Below are 25,285 nucleotides of genomic sequence, written 5' to 3'. Positions count from 1 at the left end.
GCATCTACTGTTGCTCGCATCCCATAGAGTTTGGAATATACATATATGTATATATATATATATATATATATATATATATATTTTTTTTTTCAAAGCAATTGAAATAAATCACCGCACTCTTCTAGGATTTGATTAAGCTTTTTAATCCATCAAGGAAAAAACTTCCTCACCTACGCGTTTCAAACAGATTACTGTTCTTGCTCACGGTAGTTACAAGTCCATTTTTTCTTTTTACTATTTATACCCTTCTGCCCATGTGGCCATTAGGATGCATTATGGGAGGGGTAGTTTTTGGTGAAAACAAACCATGTCAGGTCGCTTTTACAAGTTATCAAAGTCATTTATGGTGACTTTTAAGGATGGTTTTATTGTGGCTAAGTGCCTGGCTTTAACAATTTAAAACCATTTCAAAGCAAATCGAGTATTAATCTCACTTGCTACATGTATGTACAATTATTGTACATAGTGGGTGATAGCTGAGTGCTGGTTGTAAAAGTCATTGACTTGTAACTTGTTCCCCTTTGGGAAAAACGGTTAACTGTTTCTGCAAATTTCTTTTCCATTGAACTAGAACATAATTTTCGTACAAAGAACTGTTTGAATCTAAAGTATAACAATCGTATGAAATGTTAGCTTGAAACTTGAACCAAACGTATTGATTCCTTTTAGTACATATTGCTTATAAATCTGAAATGTATAGGGTTAAACTGAGACCATATGCAGAAATATGGAGAAATAATTTTGTGTTTGTTATTAACAGCGTTTATTTTAAAGAATGTCAGTGTCCTGGAACAAGTTACAAGTCAATGACTTTTACAACCAGCACTCAGCTATCACCCACTATGTACAATAATTGTACATACATGTAGCAAGTGAGATTAATACTCGATTTGCTTTGAAATGGTTTTAAATTGTTAAAGCCAGGCACTTAGCCACAATAAAACCATCCTTAAAAGTCACCATAAATGACTTTGATAACTTGTAAAAGCGACCTGACATGGTTTGTTTTCACCAAAAACTACCCCTCCCATAATGCATCCTAATGGCCACATGGGCAGAAGGGTATAAATAGTAAAAAGAAAAAATGGACTTGTAACTACTGTGAGCAAGAACAGTAATCTGTTTGAAACGCGTAGGTGAGGAAGTTTTTTCCTTGATGGATTAAAAAGCTTAATCAAATCCTAGAAGAGTGCGGTGATTTATTTCAATTGCTTTGAAAAAGTCTAAACGAGTCTTGTCCTTGACTCGGCACCGGCACCAGCTGAATGGCCGCTCCTCCTCCAGCCAGGGACATTTGCTTGAATATTTCGGATACGTAAGGAGAGAGCCCAGCACACGCAAAACTCCATAATCGGTGAAAATCAACATTGGAAAACGCGAGGAAACCAGTGAGGAAAGCCGGCGGAAAGGAGCACAGACGATCTGGAGCGGAGACGCCCTTTCCAAATAGACCGTGACTCAACCTGCAATTGAGAGCGTTTTCCAACATCGGAGAAGAAAAACATCAGTTTCACCGGCGAAGCGGAGCACACACTTACTACTTGCCAGGTCGAGCGCTGACGCGGAAGTGCCGGAGGGCATTCAGCGGTCCAGGAGACTCCCCGGTAAGTGAAATTCCAATGTGCCGTGTGTGCCAGCGTGAAATAACTGAAAAAGTGCTGCAGCGAGTGTAAACACTGAGGTCCTGACTACACGGGGCTTCAGCAATAAGCTAAACATAGCGTGTCACTTTCTAGGAAAAGCATCCATCAATTACAAGGCAACCAGCCTTGCAAGTTTAACACTGAACGAACTTCCCACGTTTAGTTGACAAGTGCACAATTAAACGCGAGTAAAAATAACAAACAAATACAATAACACGAACACAATTAACGGTGTTCTCTGATCAGCTTAACCCATTAACTGTTGAGCAACATGGAAAAAAGAGCAGCCAAGCGCTTGGAAAAAGCGGAAAGTTTGTTTTCAGATTCCCAACAAATGGGGAGGAACCAACCCACAGATCCTAAAATTACAACCTCCAAACCAGCGCAGACAACATTAAAACAACTCTTCCAACAGCTAGAGAAATTGCTGCGCAAAGAGATATCTCGTTCTTGGGAAATAATAACACTGGAAAAATATTTGGAATTGGGCCTCGTCCCCAGGGGCCTACGCATTTTTACTCTTCCAAATCATCCAGACACCAGCCCTGCCATGCTTGAGGAATGGGGGCGCAATAACATGGAATGTTCGAAAAGAATGATAATGATAATAATCAAACATGCAAAAATTGGAGTAACAGATCTACATACTAAAATAGAGGAAATGGAACAACTAATAAAAGCCTCACAAGAAGGGGAAGATGAAATGAAAAAACTAAGAACCATAATGGAAAACAATTTAGACAAACACGAAAATGAGATTGAAGAACGCAAACAGCGCAAATTCAGGAGAGACCAATATGATTATGCCAATGGTGCTATCTTCACATTTGCCAAACGATTTGATGTAATCAAACAACAAGGAACAAACAAATCCAAACCCAAACCAGGGGCAAGTGAACTGAATCTGACGCCAGCGAAGGGGAACAAAGAGGGAGAGATAGAACAACCAACCAGAAACAGCTTTCTTTTTTAGAGGAGATGGAAATGCTATACAACGACCAACAAACCCCAAAACCAGCAGGGAGAGGACGTGGAAGAGGGAGACAAAGAGGGCGAGGAAGGGGCCAATCATCAAGCTCCAACACAAACGCAAAACCAGAAGAGCAAAGCGCTCCAAGATACCCTTTGCGCAATCGCACCTTGTCAAAGAAGTAATACTGGATAATGCAAGGAAAAACAACTTGAATCCAGACTTAATAATAAACTTATCGGATTATACCCTCACCACCAACGAAAGAAAGGTACTGAATAAAGGATTAACATTCAGCCCAGATAAACATCAGGATGAAGTAGAAACGAAGATTGACATATACAAATATATAAGGAAACTGAAATTAAAAAAGTTTTTTGCCAAATCAAACAACAAAAAAAGTACACAGGAGCTCAATACGACCAATAGTGGAGATGAAAACGGATACACAATCTCTGACCTCCCGGCACTCGTAGTAGCTCACAATTTGGCAAATGAGGATGACAACACTTCCCTTACGGAAACACAAATTTTGAAAGAAATGGATATAGAACATAATAAGCATCCAAAAACACCTTTCAAGAACCCGTCGAAATTCTGTCCAACTCTACATCCTGGCAATAAAATTGATGCATTCCATGACCTAATTACTGCGGAACTAGACAAATTGAAAAATGTCAATAACAAAAACAAAGAAAACCTAACTTGGGAGGAACGTCAAGCATTGAACTCTCTAAAATCAAACCTCAAAATTGAAATAAAACCAGCTGATAAAGGTGGGAATATTGTGGTTTTAAACAAAAGTGACTACATAGAAGAGGCCAATAGACAATTGCAAGATACCAAAAATTATACGAAATTGGAAACCAACCCAATAGCGACAATGACAACAGAAATACATCGTCAAATAAGAACTTGGCAAGAAAGTGGGCTGTTAAGTCAGGAAGAAACCAAGTTTCTGACAGTAGAAAATCCTATAACACCAACTATCTACTTTCTGCCGAAAGTTCACAAGACACTGTTCAAACCCCCAGCACGACCAATCATTTCCAGCTGTGGATCATTGTATGAAAATATTGCCTCATATGTGGCTTATTTCCTAGCTCCCATAGTACCCACACTCAATTCCTTCATTAAGGACACTGGAGACTTTCTTCGAATAATAATGGACACACAATGGCAACCAACTTATCTTTTAGCTACAAGTGATGTAGTTTCACTTTACACATCAATAAACCACCAACTAGGTCTTGAAGCAATTGCTTATTTTCTAAGACAAAGACCAATAGGGGAACTCAAACATTCTGCTATGCTATTGGACATGATACGCATATGCCTAACAAACAATGTGTTCCTCTTTAATAATGGAATATATTCCCAAAACTGTGGAACCGCTATGGGAGTTTCCTTCTCTCCAAGCTATGCTAATCTCACTATGGGATGGTGGAAGAAACACATAGCTTGGAGAGAAGAAAACGAACCATATACTGCCAAGACTATTCTCTGGCTGAGATTTATCGATGATCTCTTCCTTGTGTGGAATGGAACCAGGGAGGAGTTGGTAGAGTACATAAGAATCTTGAATCAGAACAATGTGGGCCTACAATTTACTTTTAACATCCAAGAGAAGGAAATAGACTTCTTGGATACAAAAGTATACATCAAAGACAACACCATGCACACGACCCTTTTTCGCAAAAAAACCTCTACGAACAGCATCCTGCATGGGACCAGTTTTCACCCAATATCCTTGAAATCAAATGTACCATATGGAGAGTTTTTAAGGATGAAACGGAACTGTTCTGAACCATTGGAAATGGAAAAGAAATTTGCAGAAACAGTTAACGGTTTTTCCCAAAGGGGATACAAAATGAAAACAATAAAAAGAGGAGAAATGAGAGCTCGAGAAAAAACCAGAACAGAGACACTTATAGTCAAGAAAAAAGAGGCTATTGAAACAACTAAAGAAGATAAACCACGCCTCATCTTGACATACTCAAAAGAAAGTGCAAACATAAGAAAGGCGGTGACCAAATACTGGAGTGTATTAAAAAAGGATCCTGATATTGGAAATACCATAGGAGATGCCCCCTTAATTTCTTTCAGAAAAGCACCATCAATTGGTGATATTCTGGTTAATAGCCATTTCATAAACAAAAGAGAAGAAACTTGGCTAGAAAAAAGACAGAAAGGGTTTACCAAGTGCACATCATGCAAAGCGTGCAAAATTGGCAAAAATCTCAAATCAATAACAGATCCAAAAGGCCAACCCTTTGAAATACGGACCAAGATTACTTGTGAATCCCATTATGTTGTCTATCTCTTGGAGTGTGATTGTGGAAAGAGATATATAGGATCAACCATATGTGCCCTAAAGAAAAGGATGTTAGAACATATTAGGGCCATGCAAAACAAGGACCAAACGTATGCCATGGCAAAACACCTCATAACTCACAAAAATAAAACCTGGCTAAATGTGAGATATTCAGGACTGGCAATGATACCGGACAATGAAAGAGGAGGAAATCGCCTGCAAAAACTCAGACGCTTGGAGTCAAAACTAATAATAAAATTCAAAACCAAGACCCCGCTAGGACTGAACGGGGACGAGGAACTTTATGTACATTTATGAATGATACCAATATTCTAAACAATCACATGATATCAAGTATGAAGATCTCCACTGAACTAGAACATAATTTTCGTACAAAGAACTGTTTGAATCTAAAGTATAACAATCGTATGAAATGTTAGCTTGAAACTTGAACCAAACGTATTGATTCCTTTTAGTACATATTGCTTATAAATCTGAAATGTATAGGGTTAAACTGAGACCATATGCAGAAATATGGAGAAATAATTTTGTGTTTGTTATTAACAGCGTTTATTTTAAAGAATGTCAGTGTCCTGGAACAAGTTACAAGTCAATGACTTTTACAACCAGCACTCAGCTATCACCCACTATGTACAATAATTGTACATACATGTAGCAAGTGAGATTAATACTCGATTTGCTTTGAAATGGTTTTAAATTGTTAAAGCCAGGCACTTAGCCACAATAAAACCATCCTTAAAAGTCACCATAAATGACTTTGATAACTTGTAAAAGCGACCTGACATGGTTTGTTTTCACCAAAAACTACCCCTCCCATAATGCATCCTAATGGCCACATGGGCAGAAGGGTATAAATAGTAAAAAGAAAAAATGGACTTGTAACTACCGTGAGCAAGAACAGTAATCTGTTTGAAACGCGTAGGTGAGGAAGTTTTTTCCTTGATGGATTAAAAAGCTTAATCAAATCCTAGAAGAGTGCAGTGATTTATTTCAATTGCTTTGAAAAAGTCTAAACGAGTCTTGTCCTTGACTCGGCACCGGCACCAGCTGAATGGCCGCTCCTCCTCCAGCCAGGGACATTTGCTTGAATATATATATATATATATATATATATATATATATATATTTAATGTGCTTTTCATAGTCGTACATTTCATGAATTAATCAGACATTTTATATAATATAAAATATATATTTGTAATAATTGTTTTACATTTTATAAATATATAATATAAAAGGGTTTGCTTTTACTCATTTGAGGTTGGCTTGGCTGGTATTTTACCAATTCAAAGCTGTGATACTGTGTCTGGAATGGTAATTGGCTTTTGTCATTTTACAGCTCAGCGTGGACAGCACTGTGCTAGTCCTGTGCTTAAAGACTTTGCTGTAGAAATGGCAAACAACTTTGTCCCATTCTATCTGGGCATGGATGGGACTGTGCTAATCCTATGCTTAAAGACTTTGATAGAAAAGCAGACATTTTCGATAAGCATATCTAGAGTGTCGTTGGTTTTGAGAGTGCTCTGTACAGGAGCTGCTTTCTACCTAAACTTGAGAACTACCTAGAGTTTTCTGCTTCTTTTTTGCACATATGTAAACACACACAATATATATTTATAATTATGTGTGTTTATATAAGTGTATTTTTATATATAGTATTAAATATTATATTTAGACATAGTTCGTTTTGAGAAGTCCCAAAAAAAGGACAGCGACACACCATAGGACAACTCAATTCATTTATTGTGTCCACAACAACGCGTTTCGGCACAGCCTTTTTCAAGCAAATTGACTTGTGCCCAATCCCCCTTAGAAATACTTTTTAGAAATCACAATGTTGTTAATTTCAACCAATTTATATCCCGTGCACCTACGTGATTCTGCCGGCAGTTCATTGTGCCTTCAGAGACCATAATGCAATGCGAAATCGCTACTATTATTGACACTGTTCTAGCTCAGTAATGTACTGTATTGCTCGACATCTTCTTTAAGAAATTGATATAATTACGCTCAGAAGTCAGAAGTCTTTCTATGAACTTATTCTGTACAATCTGGAGGGCTTTACAGTTTGTGTGTTCCCAAATACCCACCCCAAAGATTGCAACGGATAAACATTTACTTTCAAAAATACGTAGCAGCTCCCTTATGCATTTATATCCCAGCAAATCTAAAAAAACTGTGTCAATCGCCCGTTGAAATTGTAACTCTCTTAAATTCAATAAAAAGTTCCAGTTAAAATCAATATCAATAGGGATACCCAGGTAAGTGATGTGGGAGATTTTTTCCACTTCTTCTCTACCATGCAAAAACTTTCTGTTTTTTGTAATTTATTGGGCAGCATTTCATTATATATGACTTGGTTTGTTTCGTTTTAAGCCCTAGGTTGTCCATAAAATTATTAAAAGCATCTAACAAGGATTGGAGACCACTAGCCGTTTGTGCAATTAGGACAGCATCTCTGCATAGAGTAAGACATGGATATCTTGTGAGTTGATTTTAGGGATATATTTTCTGGCCTTTACTAAGTGGTCACCAAGTACATTAATGTAAAATAAAAAATAATAAAATTAGAAATTAAAGAATAATGTAAAATAAAAAAAGGAATGGTGCCAGGCGTTCCAACCCCTGACACACTACATTTTTGGGAGGGACTCACCTAAAAGGGTCTGAGAGTTTACTACCTGTCAGAAGGCTCGGGAATGTTTCAGATTTCAGCCAGCTCTTAGCTCCTCCCTGGCCTTCTCCCTTATTTCTATTTTCCGTTTGGAGATAGCTTCTTTGACGATTTTTCTTCCCATCGCTACTCCAATTGTGTCCCGTGTGCATTTACTGAGAGCACTCTTCAAGAGTTTGTGAGCATTAGGGCAGGTGCAATTGAACCACCTTGGGCTGGTATGAGATTTCCCAGCTTTTTTTGTCAATTTATCTACTATGTACTCTGTAAAAGAGGTAACAGCCCGGGTTACCTCCCTTGGGTTTGAGTCCTCTTACAGGACCTGGTTAATTTCTTTTTGACTATGTATAAATAGGTCATTATGAAAGGCCTTCTTATCAATCTGTTCCCATCTGAAGTTTAAAACCTTTATTATAATTGAATTCTAGTAGATGCTGTAGCGTTTTCTGAGTGTCTCTACTTAGAGGTAATTTTAGATTCGGTATTAGTGGGTTATAACCACTCATGCATGAGGGCACTGTTTTACAGTTAATTAATAATTCTAGTATCTCCTTGGGGGTTAGTATATGGTTTGTGAAGGAATTAGACCCTGACCCAATATATGTCAGAATACGGGTGGGGGTCCCCGTACTATAGTCATGTGCAGATACCAGATTGTTTGCAGAGGACACTCTGTTTAGTGTGTCCCCCTAAGAGGTGTGTCTAAAGTGTGTGAGAGGTTCACCAAAATGATCACAGATTCTGCAAGTTACGGAGGAGCCATTACCACACATTTCTATATTATAATCGCCAACCCACAAGATTAATAACTCATTTCTAAGGTTATTTAGAGTCTTATGCAAAGTGTTCTATTTCCCATCCATGATCTTGGTTTCTGTGGGGTCAAATACAGTATAATAGTATTAATCAGTAGTAGGTCAAAAGATTTCCCCAGGGTTAACAAGAGTATGTGATTGAATGGAGTGATAACCACTTCAGAGGTCTTCCAGTCCGTCAGGAAAACGGAAAACGGAGATGAAAGTTACCAATCCCCCTTTAGCTTGATCTGATGTTGAGGGGATTGCTGGGATGTGAAAAGTGACAAAGCCATTTATATGCAGTTGATCCAGTAACCAGGTCTCTTGGTAACAGATTATTTGATAATCACTCACCAAGATCAGCCATTCCAGGACTTCCAGTGTGAATTGCAGTCCTGACACATCCCATGAGATTAAGCCAAATTCTCCCTCTTGCTGAAGAGTGCCATGAGACGTCAATTGAGTTGGTACATGGTGTAAAGGATGGTCATCAGTTGAAGCTAATCAACGTGTTGTAGTGGGTGGTCAATCCAAATGTTCTAAGGAGACCAGATGGGTTAACCTATTAGAGGGGAGGGGGAGGCAATTCAAATGGTGGCTTAAAGTTGTATAATTTGATTTGCTGTACCCAGATGCACTGTATTACTATTACTGTATGGCAATAGCCCTGGGGCCCTTGGAGGGTAAAAAAAAGCCCAACAGCAGTGCTCAGATGGCCTCTGGGGATGGTGGAATTTGACTGAGTGAATGTTATAGGAACCTGACTAAGCTTGGTGTGTTAAAATTGATGATTATACAGTCCCCTTTTGAGCTCCTAGTTTGTAGTCCAATACAGAAGACCCTCCTTGTCGAAATAATATTTTTAGAGAGGTCAGTGGTCCATCCAGAATGCTTTCGTAGCCAGTGTGACACTTTATTCAAGGGGGATGTGTGTGATTCCATGTGGGGGTGAGCCATGGTAGGAGCACTTTCTAATACAATAATATATGGAGTGCACTCTGGGGGGATGTTGGGTCGAATACCAATTGGTTGACTCAGAGGTTTCTCATTCAGTGTCCCTGGCCACTTGCCAGTAGATTAATTCCAAGTGGACTGTGCCCCATTTTTTTCCTATGTGTGTTTAGAACTTCATCTATTAACTGATTATTTTGTTGAGTGTCACCAGGGCCTATTTGGTCTTCATCATGCCCCCAGGGTCCTCTCCCCTATGATGATGTTGTGTGGAGTTATACGGGGTGGAATTTCGGGCTAAGAGAGGTGCAGAACTGCTTTGATTTATTTGATTACCTAGTGTTTCCTGTAGCCCTCCTGATGAAGCTGATTGTACTGATCTTGGTATAGGAGGGGGAGGAAGAGCTGGACTATGGAGAGGGTCGATTTCTGCCCAGAGAGTAAACTGTTGATTAAACTTCTTGAGCTCCAGCTCCTTAGTATCAAGGTACTCCAGTATAGAGTTTAGACTTGTCTCCAGGGCAGATATTATCGTGTCCTTAAGAAAATCCCAGGAGGGATCCGGTACAATCTTTTTACCTTTTGGGGTGTCTTTCTTCTTGGGGGACTGAACGTTGACTCTTGGGCATTTGGAATTCTGAACGAGTTCCTACCTCTTTCTCTTCCCAGCTGTACTTTGATCGATTGGTGGTGATTGAACCACCATGATTTCTGGCTCCAAGAGGATGGAGTGAATATGGGCCCGGGGTAAGGCAGGGATTTCCAGCATAGACAGGGTTGGAGCTTGCCCTTCTTGATGTTTAGCCTTTGCGGATGTAGGTATGGGTATGGATAGATTACTCAAATCGTCATATATATTTGGTGTATCAAATGCCTGACTTCCAACCAGGCACGGGTGGGTAATGTTTGAGAGGATAAAGAGAGGCGGCATTCTGCCAGCTCAATTGCTTCACTAATGATACCAACTGCACATGTCAGGAAAGCATCCATAGTCATGTTTGAGTTTTAGGGGACTGTCGAGGTGCCTGTATTGCCATATGTGTTGGTCTTGCACTTCCTCATTGTGGCGTGATGTAGTGACAGGTTAGATGAAGTCCGTGCATCACTTCGCTTTAGCCCCCATTTGCTCCTCTGTCATGCCAAAAAGCAGTCCAGGGACCCTTAGGATATCTAGGGCGGTGAGGGAGTACTTGAAGTACTTGAAGAAACAAAGGCACACAGCTAGCCAATGAAACAGTAAATGGTGAACAGAACCTTAAAGTCGCTTGCAACAAAGGCAGTACAAGCAGGATAATGGTGACCAGTAGACATCCACTTACCTCCACCCACCGGTCTTGCTGCTGCTGCCACCACCAGCACGTGAAAGGAAAAGTTGCAGAAACAGACACTGTAACAGACACTATAGCTGTAACTGTAGGCAGTAACTGGAGTAGTTGATGCTAAATCCTGGAGCTTGGAGCCGCTTGTCTCATGCTCAGGCTCTCCCTGGCTTTTGCTTACTCTCCTTATCCTCATTTTTTAAAAGCTGCACCACCCCTTGAAATGACTGGGGAGGTCTATCCCGAATTTCTTCCAGTTTGCTCCTTAGATCAAGGTCAAAGGCAGGGTAGACTAATCGTGGCAAAATCCAGGTGCAGTTACGTTGCTGCAACCAACAGCAAGCACCAGCACCCTGCATCCAAACCCATGCACCTCACCAGCTTACAAAGTTGGCCTCGTCCTGTCGCACACCCAAATCCACCCACCTCCATGAGTGGAACAGGGGAAGTGATGGGCACAGCAGGTGATACGATGGTGCAAAACCGCCAACGACTTGTCGTGAGGCTTTGTAGAGGATGAGGGCAGATAAAGAGTTTCAAGAAAGCCGTTGATCCTGAGGAGAGAGCAAACAGAACAACCAGCTCCTCTCTGTGGCTCCAGTGGCTTCCGTGGTGTGGGGTACATGTGTGTGCGGGGGAGCATGAGCACGGCCTCAGGGAGAGAGATTTAATCACTTCATTATATTTATTTTCCGATGTTGATGCATGGTCACCCAGGTTACATCCTAATCTCTACTTCACTCACATATATCGCGAACTGCTAAATGTTATCGGATATTTCACATATAGTAATTAATGCACAACTATTTAATTGTTATCCATTTTTACTATAATTCGTATTACTCAGCATACACTGCATTTAACTAACCTAATGCCCCATTACCCACCCTTACAAGCTGTAAAGCAAATGGTACGTGTTCCTAGAACACTCACTGTATTAAAGTAATATTTGTTTTGTTACATATATCCAGTCAACACATCTGCCTGGTGGTTTCACACCCACCTTTATACAGCACGCTGAAACCCAGATGGTTGAAATCTGTTCTAAATAGAAGAACAAATACATAAAAACAAACAATTGGTATACTTCCAATGTTGACATCAGGAAACAATGTTTTGCTTATCATTTGTAATTTAGCACTCCTTGTGAGTGCATGTCCTCCCTTTCCCCCTCTCTCTCTCCCACAACCTCCCAGGTTTTTTAAACATAGCTTAAGGTCTCATGAGCATAAGAAACCATAACTTGACTGCATCTGCATTCAGCTTGGCCTTTTGCTCAATCTTCTGCAAGTGGCCAACTCCCGGTTGTGCAGAGCTGTTGACCATCCATAGCAGAGGTTGATTGCAGGGCTTCATGTTCAAACGGGCCCTCTACCCAACCCTCGGTGGATAAAAAACCCCACTGTGGACAACCATTGGCTAGGCACAGTGGGCATTGGCCACAAGATCAAATCCTTCAAACAGGTGTGAGACCCATCTCTCCATAGACAGCCAACTCAACCCATGGTCAGTCCCTGGTTCAGCCCTGGGAGTACCAGTTCATGGTGTTTGCCATGCATATTTGCAGGGTGAATCTTTTGGTTATTTCATGATTTGCAAAACAACATCCCTGTTTGCAAGGGGTGCTCCCACAGGCCCATTTATATCCTCTCTGACAATTTTGCAGGACACAGTCTTCAGTTCTGGCATGGGTTGTTTTTTAAATATATTATTCACGTGGGATTCAAGGTTCTGCAGACTAATGGTCAATACATCTTTAAATGTAACCTTTCAAAGCTCGCCCAGCACACTTCTGTAAGGCAAACATCTTGAAACTACTGAGCAAATTTACACCAAAACAAGCAAAGGCACATCTATGGGCAAAGTTACCTTTTAGCGGGCAGAAAGAAAAGGTACCTTCTGGAGATGACATATAAATGCTGAGGTTTTGACACCATGATGGATGTGCATGGTGCTTGAAATGCAGAAAGGTATTCACTAATGTTATTTGATTTAAATGTTTTGTGGAGGTCTGTCAAACGGCCTCAAAGTTATTATCAAAGCAATCTTTGTCTTTCAATGAAAGGCTAGACTCTCTCATAATTACACACTGACCGCAATATGTAACCATGCAATATGGTCGAATATTGCAGTTGCAGAGTTCTCGTGACATTATTAACCAGAACACTGTTACCCGTTATGTATTGTTTTATATAGCATGTTCATTTTGGTTTAGCTAACTTAAAAAAGGTGTTTTCCAAAGAGGGAATGTTTATTAATAACAATAAGTGAAAGGTTTAACTGTACTATTTGGTTGCCTGCAGTCAAAAGAAAACAATAATGTTTAATGATGTAGTTAAGAATGTAGAACTAAAAAAAACCTGTTTGCATGAAAAAAAAACACCACACATTCTCTATGTAGAAGGAAGACTTTGTTGATGACAATCGCATAAGGATGGAGCTTAAAATGGACACTGATTAGAATTTAAATGTTTTGTTTATTAAATAGATTGTTGAAAAACTAAACAATGTTTAGGGTCAGTGGAACTATGTGATTTTGTGGCTGCAATGTTTACAGCATAAAAATATATTTGCTGCACTTGCAACATAGTTTGCAGATTTCAACAAAAAATGTTGTTTCTTGCTCAAATGATTCAAAATAGAACTGCCACAGAATATGTTGCATAACGTCTCAGAATTTTCCTTTCAAGCTACATAGTTTAGATAACCCTGCTACATAATTTGACACCTCCTTGATGCATAATTAAAATTGTATGAGTATTCTGGGGTCACAATATTTTTACAATTTTCAGGGCTATAATGATTTGAATTTCGTGGGTGATAAATTACAATTGCACATTACCTGCGGCTTTTCAAACAAATTTCCCCAAAAATGTCTAAACATACGCTAAAATGTTTTAGCTGAAGCTTTCTTGGAGGTTTTGATAGTATGCCTTAAGCACTAATTTGCTGCACCCATCCTGCCATGGGCAGCCAATCCCTGTTGCCCATGCTCTTAGGCTGTGAGCAGTAGGCATTGACTGCAGGGCTGGCATATGGCCATGTTCGGCCCCCACCTCTTCTGGGTTGCCCATTCCTACTGTGCATGGCCTTAACTGGGGGGTTGGCTTAAGGGCCAAAAGTCCTTTCCATTGGGTTGACAAACTACAAGGCATTGTTTGTGATCCTTGGAGCTATACATGAGGCAGTAGACCCCATGTTGAGGTCTGCACAGCACAGTGTTTTTCCTCTGTTGTGGCCAATCAAAAAATGTGGTTCTGGGAATCCGGCTTTAAATTTGGAGACCGATAATGGATGCTCCCTCATCAAAAATTATTACATATTTCATGGATTTCATTCTTTGAACCCAGGTTTTGCAGACAATCTGTGGACTAGCGGTTCAGATATCTCTAACTTTTTAACCTATTCATGTCCACTTTTAGACATGGGGTTCCTCTCATTCGGTTTGCACCCTGTACAAGAAGGAACCCTCACTCTAGTCAGGATGAGTAAAGTACACAGTTAAGTTTACCTGTGCTCACCCTTTGGTAGCTTGGCACAGAGCAGTCAGGCTAAACTACAGAGGCAATCTGTGGAGCATTCGTACAAATATACAGTAACACAGTGAAAACACCACAAAATGACACCACACCAGTTAAGAAAAACAGCCAATATTTATCTAATCAAAACAAGAATACAACACAGTCTATATAAAACTATGGATGTGCGACTTTTTAGTGCAAAGTCCCTCAGATGCAGTAAAATTGATAGATGAAAACAGGCGCAGGGGAGGTGAGGCACGGAAAGCAAAGCGATGCGTTGGTTCTTTATTCCTGGAAGGGTGATGCGTCGGTTCCTTACTAGCAAGGAAGTTGATGCGTCGGTTCCTTACTGTGAGAGGAGGTTAAGCGTCGGTTTCTCACTGTGAGGGCAGGTGATGCATCGGTTTCTTACTGCAAGGGGAGGTGATGCGTCGGACTCCGGAACCGCAGCCTTGGTTCCTTACTACAGCCCAGCATCGATGAAGGGTGAGGTGGAGGTCGAAGCAGCAGGGGCAAAGCAGGCGCTGCGTTGATTTCTTCAGCTATGGTTCAATGATGCATCGATTCTTTCAGGCGCACATCAGGGCCCGCGTCAGAGTCAATGCTGTGGTCTCAGACTTCGGAGACACGGTGCACATTACTCAGGCTGTGGCAAATTCTTCGACCACGGACAGGCGCAATATCAATTTCTTCAGTCGTACAGCAGCAGTGCGCGGAAATGTGTCCTGCACAGCAGTACTGCGTTAGAAAAAGGCACTGGAAGGGCGATGCATTGATTTTGATGGTTTCAAGAAAAAAAAACAACCTCCAAGTGGCCAGAACTGGAATTGGCACCACAAGGCAGGTCGAAAATCCCAGCAGTGGAGTTCAGGGATGTTGCAGATTAAGTCTTTGTTGGCCCCGAGACATCGTAATAGAAGGCAAGCACACACAAGCCCATGGAGAAATTTCACAAGTAGGATTAAAAGTAAAGTTCTGTCCTTTTCCGCTACAAAGCAGAAGCAGCAACTGCAGGCCAACCCAGCAAAGCAACACACAGCAAAGGGGCAATACTCCTCACAGCTCTTCTCCTTGGCAGTGGTTCCTCTTGATCCAGAAGTGTTCTAAAAGTCTGGGATTTTAGGTCCCTTTACTTATACCCCTTTTGGCCTTTGAAATAGGCATACTTTAAAAGAAATTCTTTGTTGTTTACAAGTTCTTGTCTTGACTGCCCTTCGACCCAGTCACACTCGGGTGGGTGCAGCACTGTGAGAGGGCAGCACAGCCCTATTCAGGTGACAGTGAGAACTCCTACCACCTCTCGAGCTCAGGAAGACCCATCAGCTAAGTGATGGCTCATTAGGTTATGCAGGACACACCTCAGCTCCCTTTGTGCGACTGTCTACAGTGAATGGACAGACAGCCCCAGTCAATGTAAACCAGGCATTGATTCTACAGACAGACAGAGACACACAATAGTAAAGTAAGAAAATGCCCACTTTCTAAAAGTGGCATTTTCAAACACACAATTTAAAAACCACATTCACTAAAAGTTGTATTTTTAAATCTGGAGCTTAGGGAGCCCAAATTCCAAATCTCTATCTCTTCCTAAATGAAAGTTACACTTGTAAAATGTTACAAGCCAGTTCCAACGATAACCTACTGGACAGACAGTCCTTGCAACAATAAAAAACGAAAATGGCAGTATTTTACTATGAGGACATGTAAAACACACCACTACATGTCCTATCTTTAACGCACACTGCACCCTGCCCATGAGGCTACGTTGGGCCTTCCTTAGGGCTGCCTTACAAGTAGAAAATGGGAATGATTAGGCCTCGCAAGTGGGTGCACTTACGAGGTTGACATGGCGGTTTACAACTGCACACACAGAGACTGCAGTGGAAGGCCTGAGACAAGTTTACAGAGCTACTCATGTTGGCGGCACAACCAATCTGCAGGCCCATTAGTACCATTTTATTTACAAGCCCTGGGCACACACACAGTGCACTTTACTAGGGACTTACCATTGAATCAAATATGCCAATCATGGATAACCAATCAGAAGCATAATTTACACAGGGAGCACTTGCACTTTAGCACTGATCAGCAGTGGCAAAGTGCCCAGAGTACGAAAAGCAGCAAAAATGAAGTCCAGCTTACAGTCAAAAACACAGGAGGTAAAGGCAAAAGACAGTGGAAACCATACCAAGTATGCAATGTCTAACAAATGCACATTGCCAAATTTTGCACTACAGTGAAAAAGTCAAATTCCAGGTTATTACCACAGTTCAGTTCAACTGAAATTAGACAAACAATTTTTCATGCTCACTGATTACATGTAACAATTAATTTAGACAGGGAAACAACTCTCCTAATAGACACAAGGTCTCTTCAGTGTGATTTTACCACACAGCACTAATTTAAAACCCTGAATCCTGGTTTTGATTAAATACATTTTGCCAAAACAAGTACAAATAAAAAATACCATGGCATAATGTGTTATTGTATTACCATTGTTGATGGATGGGGAGGCATTATCACTTCTCATGAGTCATGGCCCTTGGCCCATGGTAATAATTGCTTTACATTAGATTAGAGTCCACATTTGAAGCATACTGATGAATGTAACACATCTGCTGCGAGTAGGTTTGTATACCTGATTCCAAGCAGCTCATTTATTCTGTGCAACAGGAAGCAATGTCAAATCTTAACTTTCTTCTGAAAAATGATGAAGTGCTCTCAATATTAGGGAATAAAACCACCTAGAAGCTGGAGTCAAGTGTGATTCACTAATTCAAGCTTGTGGTTGTTTGGAATAATGAGATTACATTGTTCAAAGTAATGTGCGCTTGTAGAAAATGTGTATGTTCGATTTTGGCATATGTTCCTAATAAGGAAAGGATGAGCTGATAGACTGTTACAGTGATAAAGAAGCCAGGTAACTCTGTCCACTTGTCAAACAGAGAACTGGTACTCCTGTTGGCACAAAGACTGTGGTCATTCAAATTTTTCAGCTGCGATTGAATGGTTACTAATACTACCACAAAACGAAGTTTGGTTACCAGCCAGAACAAAGTCCCACTTTTTCCATCACTATGAAGCCAATGATGTACCTTGTATGCAAAATACATTTTAGCATGAAAGGCCGTTAGAAGTGGGGGTCCTTATCGCTTACCGCCGCCACCAAATGACGGAGGCAGGAGTTCCCGCCCCCTCGCCTCAACAGTAGGCTAAGTTAGGACACCGTCTGAGATAGCCCTGCTCACCCGCTTAGTAGCTTGGCACGAGCAGCCACGCTTATCTCCAAGGCACAAGTGCACAGTATGTGCAACCATACTCACAACAACCCAATGATGTAACCACAAATAGACTCCAAACAAGTTTTTATAAAATGAGTATAATCTTTATATAAGAAGTTATACGATATGACCACACAATAACAAACCAACACATAAGAATGGGTAGTATTCTTTCTGGTGCGTTGGTAGGTTCTAATCCCAACCACCATTTCTAACCAACAGTTAAGCTCACTTCTAACTGTTTCCAAAAGTTTAGGCCAGTCGTATTGCTAGAATCACAAACGTTGCAAAAGAAGACAAATACTACAATGCAAAACGATATTCTCTTGTACTGTGCAACAGAGTAACAATGCCATACGTAGCGCCACAGTCATGTACTTTGGAATAGAAGGAATAATGCAATGCATATCACTACCAGCATGCCCTGTACCAGGAAGAAACAAAGCAATGCGTCACACTACAATCATGTACTGTGCAATGAAGAAATAATGCACTGCGTCACGTTATAATCAGATGCTGTGCAAGTAAGAAGTAATGCAATGCGCATCGTTACTATCAGGTAATCTGCAAGGGAAAAATAACGCAGTGCGTAGCACACCAAGCATGTAGTTTGTCAGGCACAAATGGGGTCAGGCGCCATACGACAGTTCGATAGATCATTGGCAGCAATAATGCAAAGTGTAATCCGACAGTTTAGGGGCTCTGTTAACAGTGCCCCCAATATGTATCAATGCTGACACAAAAGTACTGCTTCTTACTCCGGCCCCAGTACTGCCCCTCCTTGGGTCAGCATGGGCTGAGATCCAAGCCAAGCAACATGTTTGTGCAGCTGACAGAAGCGAGAGGCTGAGAGAGTGTCCCTCGAGGCCTGCACCACAGCCCAGGTGGGGATCCACATACCTGGGGGGCGTGACCCCACTCTCCTCTCCGATGTCAGCGACTTGGGCCTTGATCCAGAACTCCGTCAGCGGGTGTGGCAAGCTCGGGCCGGCAGCTCAACTCCTCCAGGGCTGCCGGTCCGGGCCGCTGCTGGTTTACTCTGAGGGCCAAATGACTTGGCCCTCCTTCTGGCGGTCTCAGTGACACTGAGACTCGCCCTCAGCACTGTGGAGACTTTACTTCAAACTAGCTGCACACCCTACCCAGCACTCCTCACCAGTGCCTCAGGTTACACCTCGAACCGCACACTGCTTGTCCGAGACTCGCCTCTTCTCTGGTGCTCACGATGACCCAGTGCTCTTCACCAGCACCTCCGCTTGCACCTCGACACAAACCCTTTGCGTCTGAGTTTCTCCTCTTCTTCCGGTGCACACAATGTCAAGGCGCTCTTCACCAATGCCCTGGTTGCACCACGACACGCACTCTGCGCATCCAAGACTCACTTCTTCTTTTGGTGCACACAACGACCAGGCGCTCCTCACCAATGCCCTGGCCTGAACCGCGACAAGCACTCTGCGCGTCCGAGTCTCAACTCTTCTCCCGGTGAACATGACAACCAGGCGCTCCTCACCAATGCCCTGGCTGCACCTCGCCACGCACTCTGCGCAAACAAGACTCACTTCTTCTTTTGGTGCACACAACGACCAGGCGCTCCTCACCAATGCCCTGGCCTGAACCGCGACACGCACTCTGCGCGTCCGAGTCTCATCTCTACTGACGGAGCACACGATGACCAGATGCTCCTCACCAACGCCCTGGCTGCACCACGACACGCACTCTGCACGTCCGAGACTCATTCTTTCAGTGCACACAACAACCAGGCGCTCCTCACCAACGCCCTGGCCTGCACCACGACACGCACTCTGCGCGTCCGAGTCTCACTTTGTCTCCCCATGCACACCACGACCAGGCACTTCTCACCAACGCCTTGGCCTGTACCTTGACAGGCACTCAGCGCGTCCAAGACTCCGCTTACTCCTGTGTGCCCACGATCACAAGGCACAACTTCTGAGGGTCTCAAGCTGCAAAAGCATGCGCACACCACGTTGCTTGGACATCTCCGGAAACTTTTATGATCCTGTATTTCCAAACAGGGAGCCAGCTCACGTCGGGACCTTGGGGTTACAAGACACAGCACAAAGCACAGTCTTCTTCAAGTAGGGGGACCCAGCGCCTCCAAGCACAGTCCCATCAGCCTTTTCCTTGGTTAGAAGTTAGAACAGCAAACTGCAGACCAGCCCCAGATCACGAAGCAGGGATTGATCTTTCCACCGCAATCTCTTCAGTTCCTCCTTCTTTAGCAGAGGTTCCTCTTGACCACAAAATGGGTCCAAGCCTTTTCAGTCTCAGTCCATTTCTGTTTCATTCCAGCATTCAGGGGTTTTCAGCTCTCAAAGTTATACCCCTTAATGTCTTTGAAGTTAGTTTATGCTCAAGGGTCCCTGACCCCTCCCTAAATCAGTTCTGGGTGTCTCCTTCCCAGTGTCACCTCTCTGCCTTTGATATTGGGGGCCTGGATCCTTAATCACTCAGCAGGAGATGGGTCAATTGGTGTATAGCACCAGTCCAGGTCTTTTCACCTCCCGGGCTTCTCCTCCCCCTACTCTCCAGATGCAGGTCAGCCTGGTGCCATCTCAACCCCTCCCTGGGTCAAGACATCTCCCAGCTCCTCTCACCTTTCAGATCCAGACAGACAATCCACATTTCAGCAGAGACACACAGAAATGCCCAAAGCTCAAAACTCAGCCACTTTCTAAAAGAGTGGTTTCTGAACACACAGTGACAAAAACCACCTTCACAGAAAGATGTGTTATGACACTGTGAGTTTATACATACTAAACTTCACCTCTCCATTTTAAACTTACAGGAAACTAGGCTAATAAACACAACACCCAGCCTCCCCTATTCTGTCCTATGGGCAGGATAGCTTTTCAGCAGTGAAAAACGAAATGCAGTGTTTTTCACTGTCAGGACATAACACACACCTTAGTATATATCCTGCCTTTTACCTACACTGCACCCTCCCCAGGGATTACCCGGGACCGACCACAGGGGTGACCAATGTGTATGTAAAAGGGAAAGTCAGGCCTGACAAGTCGTTGCACTTGTCAGGACAACATGGTAACTTAGCAAACTGCGCGCAGGCCCTACACTGCAGGCCTGAGCTCCCTTCTCCGTGCACCATTGCATTACTAGCCCGAGCACACACAGTGCGCATCACTTGGGACTTTACTGGTAAGGCAACCATACCAATCATGCCCAACCATTTACCATTACATTTTACATAGAGAACACTTGCACTTTGACACTGATCAGCAGTAGCAAAGTACCCAAAGCATCTAAATTGACAACTCTATGTCAGGAAAACGGTCTAGGGGGTGAGCAAAACATTTAGGGAACTTTAGCCAAAAAGACCAAGTCCTACAAAGGCCATCTGTATATTTCTTTATTTTAAGAATTAGTTGCTTTTTACAACCATTGGCTTTATACCCTGATCATTCCCTAAACCCTATTTCGAAGATATTAGTGGTTTTCTATAGGGGTATTATAGTAACTATAGATTTTGGAGTTACCTATTACAGAACTAATTTTATTTGCATTCAACTTTAACAATGTACCCCACCAGGAGGTTTTGGAAAGTGTGATGTGGATAATATTACTGAATAATGGGCAATATGTTTGTTTTTGTAGTGAATACTTATTATCTTGCATCACAGTCTTTCTAATTTGATTAAATAATGCAAATCAGTAAAACACCAATAGGTTTTTATGCTTGTGCCATTCGATACAAAAACATTTTTTTCCCTGCAAAAGTTTTGTTTTGGTTAATGATATAGTCAGTATTGACAGTGATACATTTGAAGAATTTGAATGTCAATGGTATCTTAATTTGATGTATAAGAACATTCAGTGCATGTCAGTATTAGTATGGAGAATCTGTCTATATATTACTTTGCCATTTTATTAACTTTTGAGGGTAATACTTTCATCAGCAATATCTTTATAAATCTACAAGCAGATATATGTTCCTCTGAAGATCTTTCCTTTGTTAAGTCATGTCAAAGGGCTGCCCGCAGTCCACTATTAGGACACAATCGATTATATTAAACAAGATAGAGTTTGGGGAAGCATAGAGTTATGAATTACAGCAATGGCTTGAAAACGTTTGCAGTGAATGATTGTTTTTAAAAGCAGTTCAAGAGGCAGGCCCTACAGGAACAGAACCGTTGCTTACAAAGCGAGAAGTTTTGCTACATGAAGTATGTATTTCATACATTATCAAATAATCCGTTCTTCAAATTAAATTAAAAGAGTTCTCAATTGATGAAAATCAATAATAAAATGAACAATTTACTTAAACCTCCTTCATTACTTTCAGCAATAAGAAAAAGCTTTAAAGACATTTTCACAGCAGGAAAATGTTACTTTGAAACAAGTGTATAAACGTACTTACTGCACAACAACCTGGGACATTTGAATAATTGAACTAGCAATTACCAAATATCATGAAAGGATTTGGTATCATACTATGATATACTGCATAGCTATTAAGTCTATTAAACTTGTGGTACCTCATATATGATTTATGGGATGTTTTACCCCTTTTATTATGTGGAGGAAACTAAGAGGAAAGTAAAACACCTGTGACAAGAACACAAATTCAATATTAGAGCAAGAAATTTGTCCATACAAATTAAATAAATAAATAAATAAATAATGTACTTTATAGAATATCCAGATTTATGGACACACTACAATTTTAAACTGAAGGAGTACATCCATTGGAAACGGAGAAGATATTAACAAGCTCCTCCCACTAAAACAAATGAATTGAGGTAATTTATGAAACAGTATTGTGCTGAAAGGGCTCAATGACCCAGAAAATCTAATGTGCAGGTTTATGCCCTCCGCATTTCCAATGACACCTACTAAGGTTGTTGTAGTGCCTAAATGACCACATCCAGTATTGTTGGAGCATTTAGTGGCATTGAGGCAAGTTGTCAATCAGTGTGCATTTTGTAAGTGCGCCCCAGTTTTACCCCGTCCACCTTTGAGCAGAGACCACAACTTCATGGTTAAAACATTCAGAACAAAACTCACTAAGAGGTTGCTTTCAGAGGATCTTCAAGACACCTCTATCCTCAAAATAGTTTCAAGACCCTTCCTTTACATCAAACTATGGGGTATGATCAAGAGGCTAACAGCGATTTTCACAGGAGGCATGGCTTGTTGCTAGAAGGCTTCTACAACATTTGTTGGTACATAAAACTGTTACATCCTCCATGCACTATGAATTTGTTTAATGACTCACCAAGAGTGCAGAACATAGAGACAAAGCTTACACAAATTCAGTGTTCTCTTCCGAAATAAATCTGATAGTCAAGAGGGTGAACTTCCAACTATTTCTTCCTTTATATCACCAAAAACAATTCACAGTATAAAGCCTAGTATAGCTCTTGTCAAGTTATCTGTGGTCTGCTAGAACACAATGTGTACATACCTCCCCAAAAGGGAATTTGAAAAGCTGCAATAATTACAATAACCAAAAAAAACAACTAGATTGAGATCTAGTGTGGAGGAACAAGAGCACATGAAACCAACCTTGAAAGTGCTATCCATGACAGAAGGGCATAAGCAAACATTTTCAGGATGAGATATTGCCTGCAAATGTTTTCTGAAATCTGTGTGAGAGTTTTCAGTAACACATAGTATTATTTCTAGACCACTCTAAGAATGCCTACAAACCTCCACCTAACAGTAAATGTACCACAGATTAATTCATGTAAATTAGCAGAATTTACGCCTGATCCGATTTAATTCATAGTTATGTGATTGAGCTACAGGATCTTTCCTTGAACGTACATTTTTTGCGATGATTTACTGAATTTAGATGCGTAAATTCTTTTCTGAATTGGGGTCTTAATAAACAAAATGATCAAAAATAAACAGCATAACAAATGTACCCACATGCGTAATCCCCCTCCCCGTTTCTTTGCCAAGGAGTATTTTTAAAATAGCATATTATATTGTGCACATAGTAAATAAAAGATATTCAATGAAAAGGACGCGTTATCCTTCATGATTTGCTATACTATCTATTGGCCATTGTACTATATGAGACTGTTGGGTTGTAAAGCAACTGCACTTGTTCAAACATCATTAATATCTAATGTTATTTCTACTCTGCTTTTAGCAGGCATTCTGCTTGACAGCCTTCGAGCCAATAATAGTCGGATGTTCACATGGCAGGGGATAGAATACCAAGGGCGCTTTGTGCAGGTGGGATTGTATGTCGGCAATGCTTAAGTGATACGATAAGCTTACCGTCGCCATCTCCTTTGTGACTGGTCGACCACCCTGGTTCGAAGGGATGATCAGTGGAATGGGAATTGAATACGGGGTGTTGGATGGAAACTGCCCATGTTTCTTTGAAACGTGAGGCGTGGCGGCGCCAGCCCCCTCTTCGCTTTCATCATCTGATGTGAGGCCATCCTGGTACTTCTATGGGAAAGAAGAAAAAGAATGGGTATAGTCATTATGCATGCCACACTTAAAACACTATACTTTGAAACAAGAGAGTGTGTGCCATTCACCTCTAGCTACTTATCTACAAAGTGCTTCAATTATGTCGCACAAATTTTGCAATTGTAAGAATCAGACTTTAATATCCAAGATTTTCAAGTGGTACATAAAATAAGCACTTTACAACATAATACTTCCTCGCAGTTAGATAGATGCCTTTTAATACTTTTAGAGTGACTCTGCCCTCACATTTCTTGCAGACCAATTGTTTGTTTTTCTTTCTACGGACTCCGCTCTGTAATTAGATAGTAGAGAAAGGACGCCCTTTTTTAATCAATGATGATACAGGTCCGCATCCACAACATTTAATGGAAACCCGATCGGCTGTAAAAGTTAAATAAGCCATTCACAAAAACGGTTTGAGAGAAGTGCTAAAAAATTCAATTGGTTCTATTGCATTCCTCAAAAAACACAGTTGTCTACTCACCGTTTGTCGCTTGTTGACTTCTTCGTGCAGTATTTCAATGTAATTCAACTTTAAATCATCTCTCCTCGGCTGCACCTTTGGGGTGATGTCCATAGCAACTAGCCTGAGTAATTATAGAAGCCCAAAGGAAAGTGACACTCGCGGCTGAAACTGGGGAAGAGCACTGTCTCCCCACGCGACCTCTCTCAGAGAGTACCTGCCAGCACGCGCTCAGCCCCTCTCAGGTGCAGCGGGCTCGTGACAAGACGTTTCAGCCTTTGACACCTTGCCACAGTTTCCCCCTAGTCAATTAGCTTCTTTTAAAATGATATCTTGTTGGTCACAAACCAGCAGTCAAGGGACCTGGCTACCAAAGTATTTTAGGAACCCTATGACGACATACATAATTTCACTTATTAACAGGATGAAATTAGGTGCATGAAGCATACATTTTCCCAGTAATTGCTTTCATCCTCGAATCAAAACCTATTCATTCTGCCAAATGCACGTGGTTTTGTTTTTTAGGGCCAACACATTTTTCAATGTTAACATGATTGACATTAAACATTTAAAATATAAGTCGCTGTCTTAAATGTTTTGTTTCATTGTATTTTCAACGGAGTGCTAAATTACATAGAATCCGGTACAGACAATCAGGGACAAGCACACAGGACACACACATTAACTTTTGGCATACCTGATCACTTCTTTTATTGATGTCCAATCTGAAAATATATGAAACAATGTCATTTAGGAGTCAGATAAATGAGTAATGAGCTAGCTACAGAAAGCGGATGTTTAATTAAAACAAACGGATACAACTGATTAGAAAACGAAATTGCACATTCTTAAATATTCAGTATCTT

At 41.3% G+C, this 25,285-nt stretch overlaps 1 protein-coding gene across 4 annotated transcripts in view; it reads right to left on the bottom strand.

Annotated features, from left to right (window-relative positions):
- MINDY4B (MINDY family member 4B) overlaps positions 1 to 25,285 on the bottom strand; it is a 386,720-nt gene that overhangs the window by 136,921 nt on the left and 224,514 nt on the right. For all 4 annotated transcript variants that reach the window (XM_086944142.1, XM_086944141.1, XM_086944144.1 and 1 more), the window contains 2 exons: positions 25,117 to 25,144; positions 23,756 to 23,932 (listed from right to left, as the gene is read on the bottom strand). In XM_086944142.1, the coding sequence (XP_086800268.1) occupies positions 23,756 to 23,932; positions 25,117 to 25,144 (205 nt within the window). The remainder of the gene's footprint in view (positions 1 to 23,755; positions 23,933 to 25,116; positions 25,145 to 25,285) is intronic.

Source organism: Lissotriton vulgaris, chromosome 11, assembly GCF_964263255.1.
Source record: "Lissotriton vulgaris chromosome 11, aLisVul1.2, whole genome shotgun sequence".
In the NCBI taxonomy this organism is placed as follows: Eukaryota; Metazoa; Chordata; class Amphibia; order Caudata; family Salamandridae; genus Lissotriton; species Lissotriton vulgaris.
Note: the sequence above shows the minus strand (reverse complement) of the source record. Positions and strands in the feature narration are given on the sequence as shown.